The 15,140-nt window shown below is 39.4% G+C and overlaps 1 protein-coding gene across 11 annotated transcripts in view; it reads left to right on the top strand.

The window, feature by feature from the left end:
- RHOBTB1 (Rho related BTB domain containing 1) overlaps positions 1-15,140 on the top strand; it is a 126,832-nt gene that overhangs the window by 92,517 nt on the left and 19,175 nt on the right. For 8 of the 11 annotated variants that reach the window (XM_017542298.2, XM_037743373.1, XM_017542300.2 and 5 more), the window contains one exon: positions 12,700-12,885. In XM_017542298.2, coding sequence (XP_017397787.1) covers positions 12,700-12,885 — 186 coding nt within the window. Of the gene's footprint in view, positions 1-6,778; positions 6,836-12,699; positions 12,886-15,140 lie in introns of all 11 variants that reach the window. The other 3 variants (XM_037743379.1, XM_037743378.1, XM_037743380.1) reach the window with 1 other exon arrangement.

Here is a 15,140-nt window from a genome sequence, read left to right as displayed (position 1 = left end):
GAGTCAGGGTTTCACCATGTTGGCCAGGATGGTCTCAATCTCTTGACCTCATGATCCACCCGCCTCAGCCTCCCAAAATGTTGGGATTACAGGCATGAGTCACTGTGCCCGGCCAAATGAATTTTTTTTTTAAGTATTATTCATCTGGATCGCTGAGGCTTTTTTGGTACCTTCTTACATTTTGCACTTGAAGCACGTGCTTCTTTTTCTTCACTCAAGTCCTGGCCCTAATGGCAGGCTTTATAAATGGATAGTAAAGTAGCTAAGGGAAGCAGCTTAGTAATGCATGCACTTTTTATGGAAAAGTAATCCAAACCACAGTTTTAAATATATGGTACCAAGAGGCCTTGGAAAATCATTACTGCTTGTGTCCTAAAGACATTCAGTTCAGTGTGCTGCTACAACAAAAATAACTAAAAATTGCTCAGGTTATAGGAAAAAGTAGAAAGGCATGAAAGAAAAGCAGCAATTTAAACTAAGGGATAGAAATAGTTGTTCCCTAAGAGGCTAAGTTAAAACTCTTAGCTCTCCTATTTGAACAGAGCAGTCATTCTGATATAAGAGTTCTGGGGGCCGGGCGCGGTGGCTCACGCCTGTAATCCCAGCACTTTGGGAGGCCGAGGCGGGTGGATCACGAGGTCAAGAGATCGAGACCATCCTGGTCAACATGGTGAAACCCCGTCTCTACTAAAAATATAAAAACATTAGCTGGGCATGGTGGCGTGTTCCTGTAATCCCAGTTACTCAGGAGGCTGAGGCAGGAGAATTGCCTGAACCCAGGAGGTGGAGGTTGCGGTGAGCCGAGATCGCGCCATTGCACTCCAGCTTGGGTAACAAGAGCGAAACTCCGTTTCAAAAAAAAAAGAGTTCTGGAAGAGGTGAATCAGCCCATTTTAGCCAATACCTAGATGACTCTGAGGCAGATGGTCCTCTGGTCCCACTTTGGTAAACATTGTCCTGGAATGATCTGATGCTCGTTACCAAGCCTCAGCCAGAAGGGAAAAATGCTTGACACGTAGAGAGACAGCTTTTGAGTAAGGGGCGCCAAGCAAAAAAGAGCACATACTGTGATTCCATTTCTGCAATGTCCTAGGAAATGCAACCTAATCTATAGTGACAGAAAGTAGATCACTGGTTTCCTAGATGAGAGGATGGAGGGGAGGGATGGATTACAAAGGAACATAAGGAAATTTTAGGGGAGATAGAAATATTTATCATTTTGATCATGATGGTTCAGGGGGAATACATATGTCAAAATTAATCAAATCAAACAACAAATATGCAAATTTGGTATATTTCCATTATCTCTCAATACAGATTATTTAAGAAGAGAAATAGGCCAGGTGCAGTGGCTCATGCCTGTCATCTAACTACTCAAGAGGTTGAAGTGAGAGAATCACCTGAGCATGGGAGGTGGAAGCTGCAGTGAGCTAGGACTGTTCCACTGTACTCCAGTCTGGGCAACAGAGCAAAACCCTGCCTCAAAAAAGAAAAAAAAAAAAAAAGAAGAGAAATATGGACAAAGTAGTCTGTGATACATGAAGAAAAGTTTGCATGTTAGACTATGTGTGTTTTAATTATGGACCTTTAAGTTAGTTCCCACTGAAAACATAAATCACTATGTGAACTTAAAAAAAATGTAACCAGATCCTTAGTAGCTGAATATAAAAAATGAGGTATTTATATATCTGAAGCTAAGGATGGGCCACTGTCATATTGTCAAACAAAATCATGCTGCTTCCCTTTTCTCAGAGATAGAACCTCCCACTCAGTGGCTCATAGTCTGACCCAGGGGCCTGTTTCTCAGTCTGTAGTTATGTTTATATCTTTGTCTAACAAGAAACGTTTCACCAGATACCCTGTGATAGCCAAATAGAGAACACCAAGTTCTGTGAAAGTTTTCTGTTTCTTCATCAAATAGTAACAATTTTGTCTTTTGTAGCTGGTTCATTCTGGAACCGGAGAATGTGATGGTAATCTCTGGGAGCATAAAGGTGACCATTTTGTACCCGGTCACTCTGACTGGAAATTGGGTGGAGAGCTGAGTGATCAGGTGTGTCCTCTCATTGGGGTTGGTTAATAGACATGGGCATGAGACTCCATTCTTGTTTGTTTCTCTGGATTGAATCCCAGCCTGTCTTCCCAACATTTTGTCTTGGTCCAGACATAACAAAGTATTTGTTAGTTCTGTGTCCTTCGTACCCTCCAGGTCCACAAACATGCATTATGTTAGAATTCAGGCCCCTACTCCACCTATTCTCAAGCTAGCCAATCACTACTTATATTCTAAGAATTAGAACAAGTGTCACATACTCCTAGAATTCCTCTCTGTACTCTTCCCACCCTCTCTGTCACCTTCAGAATCCAAGTGAGGTGTCTCCTTGTGTTCCCATAGGACACCTTTGCAAATCTCTGTTGTAGCAATAATTGTATTGTGGGAAAATTGGCTCCTTAATTTTAGCTCATTCCCTTATCCTATTATCCTAGTATATTTAGAATAGAGATTTTGTCTTTCTACTCTCTATTTCTAATACTTGGGCCTGGTACCTCATAGGAGCTTGATCAATGTTAGTTGAATGAGTCAACAAATCTCCCTCATATGTTCCAGGATCTTCTAAGGCATCGACAAGGAAATAGTCTTATAACAAATGCCAAATTATTTTACTAAGTTGAATTTTATATGTGCACTTTTGTAATAGGAATAACAAGTAATGGCTTAACCTGCAGGCAATGGAGATGGAAAATGCTGGTGCTTAGCCTCTCCTTAGTGAATTAGCAAACGGAAAGATCAGCTGCAAAGCCAGGAGAAAAAGGAGAGAGTTACACTCAGCTACACCCTCACATCCTCCCTTGTTTTCCCCAAGTTTTGGGACTTGTAAAATTTTTTTGGTAACATCTTTCATGAATGAGTATTCTTAAGCAGCGAATTACTTGTATGAATAATAATGCTTTTCCAATCATAGGTTGTTTCTCCTCTGGGTATCATTTTCAAGATCTTTACAGGAATAATTTTAAAGAGTAATTATATAGAGAGAGATTTTTTAATCCATTTGCCTAAAGATGAGAGCATTAAGTAAAACAATTAAAGGTGGATGATTGTTGTTATGTGATCATCCAAAACAAACAGATACACATTAGGCTACGTGCATACAAATAATTCAGAAAATTAAATCTGTGATGGAAGTTTATGGATTCTGTACTAAAGAACTCAAGCATAGAATTGCAGTGAAGCCGAATCATCTGGTGCACAGAAAATACATGTACCATCCACTGTGCCACCCTCAGCCTGCTGTCCCACACTGTCCTTCCCACTCTGAACTGGTACATCTTGTATTCTACCCAGAAGAAAAAAGCAGAAGAGCTAGGATTCCTATGCCTGACCCAGCCTTGTCCCCAGGATAAAATTGTCCTTGGAAAGTGGAGTGCCAAATGAGATAGCAACAGGGCTTGATTGATGCCTGGGGCTCACCCATGTGCCAGGGCTAGGAAGGATTTTGGCTGCTGCCCAAGCACCGGTCATGTGGCTGGTTCCTTTGTGGCTCAGCCCAGAAAAGCATTGATGGGCCCAAGAGAGGCCACAGGAGTGCGATTAATGAGGCCACTGCGATGGGCAAAGAGAATACGGAATATATGCGTTGTTCAGTACATTAACATCTTGTATTCTGCTTTCCTTTCACTTTTTTTCTGTTACTGCTTAATAACAGGAAGCTTGACAATTCGGGTCAAATACAACTAAGTGTGTTGACTTTTCACGATGAAAGAAGAGAAAACATCAGTTTGTGATGTGTTTATACTGGAACTTTCTGATGAAGAAATATATTCCAGCCATACAGTTTTTTCTTTCAAAGTAGATGGTAAAAAGAAAGAGACTATTAAATAATTCTGCCTGCCTTCAGTGGATAATTCTGTTACCTATCTTTCAGTTATTCCATAACAATAAAGGACACAGCTGGTAATCCAAAAGGAGAAGATCTCTTGATGAAAGTGTTCTGCCATTCTGATTAAAGTCAACATATAAGATGTATTCTTGGTGATTTTTGAGCCCATAATTACATTTTTCTGACAGTAATTGGCACTTAACAGTTTATAGAACACTTTCACTTATATTTTCCTTTGTGAGTCTTAACAACAATTCTACCAGTAATTTCTAATACTAGCCACGATTAGACTTTCAGAATTATTCCACCACTTTATCCCCCCTGCTGAAAATGCCTCTGTCCCCAGCCTAGAGAGGATAAGTCCGAAGGAGGAAATTCTGAATTGCAGACACAGAAAGCATGTTAGTGAATTCTTTTTTTAATGTATCATCTTGACTATCCTTTTAGTGATTTCGTTGTTTGGTGCGCTTTTTAAAAAGCAAGATGGTCTGTGTAATAGACCATCCTGCCTGTAGACCTCCTAGCCTCTCCTTACTCCTACCTTAAGCCTTAATTTTGTTATAACTTACCTGGAATTAATCTTGCAAGTAACCTGTCCATTTCTTTACGTTTCCTTTGCTTCTGGAGATAATCTAATTCCTGGAAGAAATTATTCATTCACTATTATTCTGATGTTATGAAATTATCCAATTACATGGGGTAAAGAGATTTTTTAGAGAAATTCAAATAATTAAAATATATAGAGATTAACCGGTTAACCTCTGCCGTATAGCAGAGCTTTACCTAGCAGTCTTTCAGCAATAATAGTCTGAAGAACTGTAATGGCTCACATTCTATTTTCATTCTTTACTGAAGCTCCAAATGATTCTCTGACTTATTTTAAGCCTAAATTCATCTCTTTTAGACTTTGAGTCTGCAGACATATTTGCATATGCAGGTTTTACTTTCTGATATCCATAAGGCCTTTTAATTTAGTAAAAATTCTTTGAGGGCCTGTTCTCTTACACTGAGTTGTACACAATGAGAGAGAAACTAATAGGAACAGAACAAAATCCCTGAAAATGACCTCATGCTATAGTGGAAATGACAGCTACAAAAACAATGATAATTCAGTGTTAACAATGCTGAACTCAAGGTGTCAGTTCCTGGAACAGGGAAGCAAGAATAAATAGCTCAGGCAAAAAGTTTAGTACTATTCTGAACGCTTTTGGTTCACATTCCACATCTTGTCCTCAGGCTATACCTTCAGCGTGTGTATACAGAATGCAGCCACTTCCCCCCATAGAGGACCCTTCTCAGGCCCCGCAGAGTCACCATCCTCTCTCACTGAATTCTTACCTCTTAACTGGTCCTCTGCTTCTTGCTCCCTATCCCTGATACTCCCTGTCCTCTCCCCATTCCTACCTTGCCACCAGTTTAGTCAGTTCTCATTGGAGCAAGGGACTGACGCTCAAACGTAAATTATATCACGGCATCCTGCTCAAAAACTCCCTCTTTCCCTCACGACTGTGCTCCTGCAGAATGGCATGGTCTCTTCCTCCAGGGAGGCACTGCAGGCAGGCTCCTACCTCGGGCCTTTGCGCTAGCGGCTTCCTCTTGTGCTAGGTTCTTCCCTGGATACTGCCATATTGACTCCCTCCTTTCCCCCAGGGCTTCTGGAAATGTCACCTTCTCAGCGAGGCCCTCCCTAGCCACCTCGTTTCAACAGCAATTTTTGCTCCCCAATATCTCCATCCCCTTTCTCTGCTTTATTTTCTAATTAGCACTTAGCATTACCTGTTTTAAATATTTTTTCTTCTTTATTATCGGTCTTCACTAGAATGTGAGCATAATGAGAACAAGTGCCACAAGGGCAGCAGTTTGTGTCTTTTACTAATCCCTCTATCCCCAATGTCTAGAAGAGTGCCTGGCACACAGTAGGTTCTCAGTTACTATTTCTGCAAGAAATGATTAGGTGATTGATGAATAATATTGGATAAGTGACTTGACCATTCCTGGCACCTTTACCGATTCAAAGAGAATTGCCAAGGAGCCTGGGTAGAGTCCCTTTGTCATCGTGGTCAGATGGTCTTGCTAGTTTACACAGTTTGGTCTCAGGAGAGTCGGGGAGGTTAATCCCAGGGACCTCCCATGTAGCATTGTAGCTGATGCTAAAGTTTTCTTATGCGTACAACTTGCCCTCAGGAGAAAAAATGAAATATGTAGGAAGGAGGTTCCTCAGCAGTTTAACTTCAGAGAATGCCAAAGAGGGATGTGAACTCCAGGTGGAGCTGGAAGGGAATGTATTACCACAGTTTCACCTTCTTCTGTTTAGCGAGTCTTATTTATGTCAGCGCCTCCTGCGTTTGTTGACCAGGAGTTAAGTGAGACTGTTTAATGTTTCTTTTAAGAAAGTATCTGTGCTTCATGCAAAATTCATGCGTATTCAACTTCTGATGATTACGTGAGGTGTAAGAATACACTAAGGGAATATGGTTTGCCAAGTACAGAAACTAAGATTTTGAGTGGAAAGCGGCCTGATTTCATTGGATGATAACTCACAACAATGGCAGGGCCATTGCCCCCAATGATATTTGAGCTATGATGGTAGAACCAACTATTTCTAAGACTCAAGTATTAGGCTGGTGTGAACGTAATCGTGGTTTTTGCCATTACTTTCAATAGCAAAAACCACGATTAAGTTTGCACCAACCTAATGTTATCTATCTTAGGGTTTGGTGGCATTGCTGAGATGTTGATGTGACTTCCCTGCACTTAAGAGCATGCATTGCTTTGGCCCCACATTCAGAGGGTGGTGGAAGACTGGTTTAAAATATTGCTTCCTACTAAACATGCAGATACGGGCTTGGAAAAAAAATAGTTGCACATGCTAATCACTCCCAAATCTGGATATATTTCAGGATGTTTTGACAGTTTTCCCCACATAACATCTGTACTTAAGAAGCCTCACGCTATTGGTAAAGTATTGACTTGATTTCTCTGCTCACATCCAGGGTGCTGCATGGTTCTGCCCTGCTCCCCCCAGATCCCCCGCCAGGCGCTCCCCTACAGGCCTCTCCATCCTCCATGAGTATGAGCTTACACAGCCATTCATCTCCTGGTGGTTATGTGCCCCATCACTGACAACTCCCTCTGCATCTCATACACACTGGGCTGCTCCTCTACTAAAATTTTCCAAAGCCACGTGTTACACATTCCTTTTCTCTGCCATGCTCCCAGCTGTTTTGTGCTGTTTTGATCTGTCTGTTTGCATAGTTCTGTCAGACTATATGCATGAAAGATATGTTGTCAACATGAATGGTTTTGAAAATGTTTCTGTAAAGAACCTACCTCAGTTACCAGCAGGGAGAAAGAAGCTTGAAGCCCCAAAGAAGGAGGTCAGACACTCCTACTTGAATCTTTGGGGACTCATGCACAGTGACAAAGAAAAGAATCCCATTAAAATGTGACCACGATGCCTGCCCATATACTGGATATAGGAGTCCCTCCTTAAAAAATAAGTAATAATAGTCAGTGATGACATATAAAGAGGTGGGATCGTAACACAGAACAAAATAATTTGTACAAATGTACGTTAAAAGGAGATACTTCAAGGAGAACTCGGGTAAATATTAGCGGCCAGGCGTGGTGGCTCACACCTGTAATCCCAGCACTTTGGGAGGCTGAGGTGGGCAGATCACAAGGTCAGGAGTTTGAGACCAGCTTGGCCACCATGGTGAAACCCCGTCTCTACTAAAAATACAAAAAGTTGGCCAGGCGTGGTCAGGCGCCTATAATCCCAATTACTTAGGAGGCTGAGACAGGAGAATTGCTTGAACCCGGGAGGCAGAGGTTGCTGTGAGCCGAAATTGAGCCACTTCGCTCCAGCCTGGGCAACAGAGCTATATATGTGTGTGTGTGTATATATATATATATATATATATATATATATATATATGTGCCAAGTTGGGACCTTAAAGAAAAAAAGTCCCCAAAAAAGTACATCTTACCCACATATCTTGGGCCTAGCTAGACTTTGAACAACAAAATACTACATGTTCTCAGAGACTGTCTTTATAATGTCTACAGTCAAATATAGCAGAGTTGGTGGGAAAAGATCGGAGAAGCAACCAGATTCTGCATTCTAATAATTATATATAATTATTAGCTCATTCTTGGTCACCAAGTGTTAGTGTAGCAAGAGACCCAACTGGACCCAGACACACTTGAGAAGGGCATTTGGCTGTCCCACTCACAGCTTTCTGGAGAACTGGATAGAGTCCACTGTCCTTCTCATTGCCCGTAAAATTGACCTGATCTGAAGCTTCTAGATAAAAAGATAATGTCAGAATTATTCTTTCACTTAACCAGGTAAGGAAAGCCAAGGCCCACAGCTCCTCAGCTGGATGACAGTGGCAATGTAGATGGGACTAGAAAAGGAAAGTCAGACTAAGAAGACAGAGTACTGCTGTGACAGGAAAGAACTTAGAAGAAAATTCATTTAACAGTAAACGTTTGTCACTGATTATCTACCCTTTTCCGACCACTTCTATGAATTTGGTATTTCAGATTGGAAAAGAGGTTTAGCTTCTGGTTGCTTCTCTGATCTTTTCCCACCAACTCTGCTATATTTGACTGTAGACATTATAAAGACAGTCTCTGAGAACATGTGTGGTATTTTGCTGTTTAAAGTCTAGCTAGGGCGAAGATGCACTTTTTTTGGATTTTTTTCTTTAATCCTCCAACAAAGATTGGTCCCAACTCTGCATGTACTCCTTATGTTATTCAGATATCCTTGCCAATCTTTGACACGCTATCTTTGGCCAGTGTTCCCCTTGAAAGATAACTGAAAAAAAAATATGCTTTTTATGTTTGTTTAATATATGAAGTAAAACTGATGGAACTGAGCTTGGCTTTATCAGCTCAGGCATTTTTGGATGACTTGGTCTCTCTGACTCACTCCCACTCCTCCATGAAACAAGATGCCCAATTGTTTCAACATTTCGATTTATTTCAGATTGCTTTTGACTTGACTAATCAAAACATTATTTTGTGGACATTATTTGATGTGTTAGTACCCAGTGAAATTTTCATATTGGTATTTTCTCCTTAGAAAGAAGAAGTCTTTTTTTTCTGAAATATAAACATTCCACAGGCAAGCCCCTAAGACCATATACTCTTAAGTCCTTTGTAATTCTGGTTTTCTCCAGTAAAGCTGTTTAGCCCAGTGAAAAATAAAATATTTAATAAAAATAAGTACAATAAACATTCCAAGCCCCTTCCTACTCCTTCTTAGTATTCAGGTTCTGGAATTTACAATCTCATGTATCCTGTACTCTGCCTCTGCATTCTCGAATTCTTATGCTTTCTACTCCAAATAGCTGTAGGACTCCATTTAAATCCTATTCAATTCTTTTTACAGCTGAAACAGGACCCCTGAGGTTATATCTAGACTAACCCTACTGCCTGATATGTGAGAATGTCCTCATCACACTCACCACTCCCAATTATTTTTAAACTGACTCTTCAAAGTTAAAAAATGTAACAGAGCCATAGAAATAGAAATGCTAGAACTTGCCTTTTTCTTTTTATCTTTCAGAGGAATGGTATTTTTTAAACACGAGCTTATGTCAGACATTGAACAGTCTCCACATGGGAATGAATGTTTTGATTAAAAGTTATTTAATATCTCTAGTTCCTTGGAATTATGCCTAAAGCTGGAGATATTCTTAGCTGCAGGTCTTGTGCCTTCTTTGACTAGTTTAAAAAAAAAAAAAAGCTCAAAATCTAGAGGGAATAATTGGCATTCTGAAAATAGTTACTCGATTGTATATGTGTTTATATCACAGAGGATACTGATGTGTTGAGAATTAGGAATTAGAAAAGAATGTTAGTAAGGAATGCATCAAAGCAGCATCTTTCTATAGCTGTATTACTGTGTCCATTGATTCCTAATGCTTAGCCTTTTGGTTAAAATTGGTTTTAGGGAGATACATTCATATGGCAGATCTTAAGAACATAATTCTGTATAATCTTTATATAAAGTTTTCTTAATGCATTTGTATTTAGATCAACAAGGGTTAACCAAAAGACATTTAAGCAATGTGGTACTTAAAATATGATCTTGGGTCGGGCACGGTGGCTCACTCCTGTAATCCTAGCACTTTGGGAGGCCGATGCAGGTGGATTACCTGAGGTCAGGAGTTCGAAACCAGCCTGATCAATACAGAGAAACGCCATCTCTACTAGAAATACAAAATTAACTGGGCAAGGTGGCACATGCCTGTAATCCCAACTACTCGGGATGCTGAGACAGGAGAATCGCTTGAACCTGGGAGGCAGAGGTTGTGATGAGCGGAGATCGTACGTGCCATTGCACTACAGCCTGGGCAACAAGAGCAAAACTCCATCCCCCAAAAAAAAAAAAAAAAAAAATCTTATTTTTTTACTGCTTTTAGTGTGAAATAATGAGCACAGATTCTCACAGCACCTAGATGTGAATATGAAAGGAAAAAGAAGACTTTTATTCTGATACACAAATAGAATTTTGACTCAATAAATTGTTATTTTATCTTCAGAGGTAGTACTGCTCTCAACACAACCTCTTTTCTTTAACTATCATCATTTTGAGGCGAAATGTTTACAGAACATTGAATTATTTTTCCAGCTTCCCCATGGCATTTCATGCATTTAGATATTGATGTGACATAGTTAGAAGCTGAGCCCTGAGGACCTGTATTATGTGATGGCATTGTGCTGCTATCATCACAAGATTCCCTTTTTTCCAGCCCCCAAGGTCCTGTCTGTACTTGTTTACAGGTCATCTGGATAGCAACTAGTATGTGTTCAATAGCATGAGTGTTATCATGGTAACCTTGACAACCAAGCTAGCTCTGATTTCAAAACCTCACATGCTGTATCATAAAATTTGAGAACAGAATTGACATTTAGCTACATGTCTGTCATATAAATTAAGCTCCGAGAATGATTTCCCTTAGAGCCATGTGCCTTAATAGGGAAATAGAAGGCACCAATTAAAACTATTTTATACATACTGTAACACATTTAGGTGCTGGATATATTTCTTCAATTCCTTTTCTATAATTTTGAACCTTGGATATTGTCATGCTATTCTCACTGTGCCAAAATTCATGGTGGCTTTATTTTATGATCAGGATGAAGCTTACAGCAGAGCCTTATCAGATACCTGATATAAATAGGATTATAAATAATAGAAAACTCAGCCCGTAAAAAATGTAAAATTCAAAGCATTCTTGGCTTTACTGGATACTGTTATTTATGCTGATTGTAACTAAGACTGAGCACAGAATATTCCTCTAAGTAAATCAGAATCCCAAAGACAAGACATGTTTCCTTTTCATTTATATAGCTATGCATATTTTCACTTATATTATCCCAGCATCCAAGGATCTTTGATATCTTTATTCAAGATGATTCTAAACATTCAGATTAATACATTCATCTACTTTAAATCCTAGGTCCTCTTTTATAATTTGGAAATATTTTAATCTCAGGATTTTCTCCTCTATTTGTTGTGGTCTGGTGCAGGTTTTCTTGAATATAAATTTAAAGACACAGCTGGTGAATTACATTTAATGTAAGCACCCTGCAGTTTTCTGCATTGCAAATGATTATTTTTAGAAATTTTATGGTTGTCTGCATATATTTGTTTGTCTTCATTGATATGTAGAGGGGAAAGCTCATTAATGATTTAAAAAGAAGGTGTTTGATTCATCCACTTGATTCTTCTCATTACATAAACAATAAAGGCAATAAATTGACATCTAGTGAAATTGTAAGAGCTTATTTCTGAATTTAGCCACAAGATAGTCTTGAATCCTTGGGCATAACTTCTCCTATTCTTTATATCCTTTTGCCTCAGTGTTTTGAAAGTCATCATTCAGCACATTTTATCCTAGAACGATGGGTTATAATTCCTATTAAAGATACTTTTTAGCAGCTGTTTATCAAACACCATAATTGGACAACTGTTTTACAAAATAGTTATTTGACTTCTAGAATGGTAAGTTATTATGTAAAAGTGGAAGACTCTTATGTCGAAATTTACGATAAAGCAGTTTTTCTTTTCCCCATATATCTGCTTTGTATATCATGTAACATTTGAGAAATCTGCTTCCAATATTTCTCATCTTGTTAGCCATCAATCTAATTCTTGCCTAGTTACATGTTAAATATTACCTTCTTGCCTTACCTAGTAAAGAGTCAAAATTCCTGCAAATTCAGGACTTTTCTTTTCGGAAACAGATAAGTGGCTATACTGTCTACATGTGTGCATAAGTGGGAAGAAGGGCAGAAATCCTTCTGCGTATTTGCTGACCCTGTACAGCAAATACTTGTTACATTTTCAGTAATGTTGAAACTGTTTGCTTTATCTCATTGGGATGAGTCATCATCACCTTTATGTTGTTTAAACTGGTAAAAGGTAGTTTGTATTATTTTCTTTTCTCTTGAAACTATTTCTTGTGATGAAGAGAAATAGTTCAGCATGTTGTGGTTCTAGGACTGAGGCAAGTTTGGATAACCATCTCTACCATAAAATAACTTCATTGGAAACGTCAATGCATCAGCATTCCGCAGTGCGTTACGGAAATGAACTGTTAGGCTGTGTTGGTGCTGGAATGTGGGGGCTTATCAGGCTGTTTGCATGACTCCAAGATGTGTTTTAATATCTGGTCTTTTTTTTTTTTAATTGTGACATGAGATGGCATTAGAAGGATGGGGTTTGGGAAGAACCATAAGGGTAAAAGAAAAAACAAAATGTTAAAAGATAATAAAAGCTTCTTTTGTGATTTCCTTTTAGGTCCGATGTTGTGGTCCTCTGTTTTTCGATTGCTAATCCCAATTCCCTAAATCATGTGAAAACCATGTGGTATCCAGAAATCAAGCACTTTTGCCCTCGCACACCCGTTGTCCTCGTTGGGTGCCAGCTCGATCTCCGCTATGCTGACCTGGAAGCTGTTAATCGAGCTAGGCGCCCGTTAGCAAGGTAAGCCAAGGGACTCAGTGTTTCCCTGTTCTGGCCAAGTTCAGATTTATAGGCAGCAGGTGTCTGTGTAGCCTGGCGTTCTGCTCTTCAGTGCTCCTGGGTCTCATCAATCAGCCTTGGGCTTTAAGTCAGCCCATGAATCATGAGGGGTGTGCTCTGAGCCCTTCTAATAGGCACCCTCATCTCTGGTGTCAGAACTCATTTTTGTCAAATGATTGGCCAGCACTTGACGGAAATTCTCTAATTATGAAAGGATGTGAATAGAAGTACTTTGAAAAGTGTAAAGTATTAGACAAAATATTGGTTACTCATACTAATGTCACACTTGAAATTATGATTATTACAATAAAGTTAATTAACACTTAGAGGCATCTGGGCCCCAGGGAACATCAGATTTATACAAACACATGTATTGAAGTGTTTTCATCTTCTTGTATTCCTCAGTCCAACCTGTTACAGTATTTCATTCTCAAGATGACAGTGTCCACTTTTTGAAAATCATTTGGACCTATAGTTGTAAAACAAACAAATACAACTTTTTAAATGTTTCTAGTGGTTATATTTTTAAGTGTCACAAATGTAAAATACAACTTGAAGGAGAATTTGTTTCACTATATTTAAAATGCAGATATTGACTTTGGTGGGGCGTATTAGTCTATTCTCATGCTGCTAATAAAGAGATACCTGAGACTGGGTAATTTATAAAGGAAAGAAGTTTAACTGACTCACAGTTCAGCATGGCTGGGGAGGCCTCAGGAAACTTACAATCACAGCGGTAGGGAAGAAGACACATCCTTCTTTGCATGGCAGCAGGAGAGAGAAGAATGAGAACCAAACAAAGCGTGATCCCGTTTATAAAACCATCAAAGCTCATGAGAACTTACTCACTATTATGAGAATAGCATGGGGGAAACTGCCCCCATGATTCAGTTACCTTTAACCAGGTCCCTCCCATAACACTTGGAGATTATGGGAACTACATTTCAAGATGAGATTTGGGTGGGGACACAGCCAAACCATATAAGGAGAAATACGTTTCTTAAAATGTGAGCTCCCTCAAATTCCCTTTATAAAAAAAGTTTTATTTATTTATTTTTTTTATGTTGACCTTTTTGGCTGGAGAGCATTTCTTTTCTAAAAATTTTGTTATTAATACCTTCCTTTAGACTGGGCACAGTGGCTCACGCCTGTAAACCCAGCATTTCAGGAGACCAAGATGGGAGGATCACTTGAGGCTAGGAGTTTGAAACCAGCCTGGGCAACATAGTGAGACCACATCTCTACAAAAATAGAAATTAAAAAAATTTAAAAGCATCAACCACGTCTGGTGGTGTACACCTGTGGTTCCAGCTACTTGAGAGGCTGAGGTGGGAGGATCGCCTGAACTTGGGAGGACAAGGCTGCAGTAGGCCATGACTGCACCACTGCACTCCAGCCCAGGTGACAGAGCCTGTCTCAAAAAAAAGCAAACAGCAACCAAAAACCCCTATTTTGACATTTACCTAATAGGCTTATTACAAAATTTTATATTGACACAACTTTTTATGCTCTCCAAGCAAAAGTCAATGGTACTTTGTTTACATAGTTTCTGGTGTTCTAGGTATGTTTTGCATTAAATTTCTAAAAACACTTTATATCTAGTTTCCACAAGTTTTCTGTTCTTAAGTGCATGGACTAGGAATTGAATATTAGAAGCCACATAGAGGTTAGGAAGACCACAGTGAGTGAGAGACTGCCCTGCCTCGGGAACTTTCTGTATAAAAGAGTAGTTTGTGATAATCAGGCCTCACAATCGTGGACTGGAGGAAAGCTGCAGAGCTGTTGAGAACAGTAGAGGAGACAGTCCCTTCTGCAGAGCAATTCTAAGAAGATTTTGTGAAGGAGTTGATATTTGAACTAAGCCTTGAAGAGTTTCATCCGTTGGTAAATTTCAAGCCCGTCTTAAAAACAAGGAACACAACGCCCACAGGAGCAAACTTTGAAGTTAAACTTTCTTCCCTGCACTTCCCTTCCACCTTAATCAACACCCTCTAATTTTCCCTCTTATCCATCTAAGTCATCAAATTCAAATTCTCACCAGTATCATCTTTTTCTTCCTAAGACCAGTGCCTGTTCCATATATTACCTTTGGTGTTGAAGGCTAAATACTGATATAAGAAGATAAGTTCCTAAGAGTGTGTGTTTGAATCAAGCAAGTGTTTGTAATGAGTGTCACAACAAAGCACTTCCTGCCCATGTTCTGGAACCATCTACGC

This window comes from Cebus imitator, unplaced genomic scaffold, assembly GCF_001604975.1.
Source record: "Cebus imitator isolate Cc_AM_T3 unplaced genomic scaffold, Cebus_imitator-1.0 Scaffold142, whole genome shotgun sequence".
NCBI classification, from domain to species: domain Eukaryota; kingdom Metazoa; phylum Chordata; class Mammalia; order Primates; family Cebidae; genus Cebus; species Cebus imitator.
This window is presented reverse-complemented; position numbering and strand designations above follow the sequence as displayed.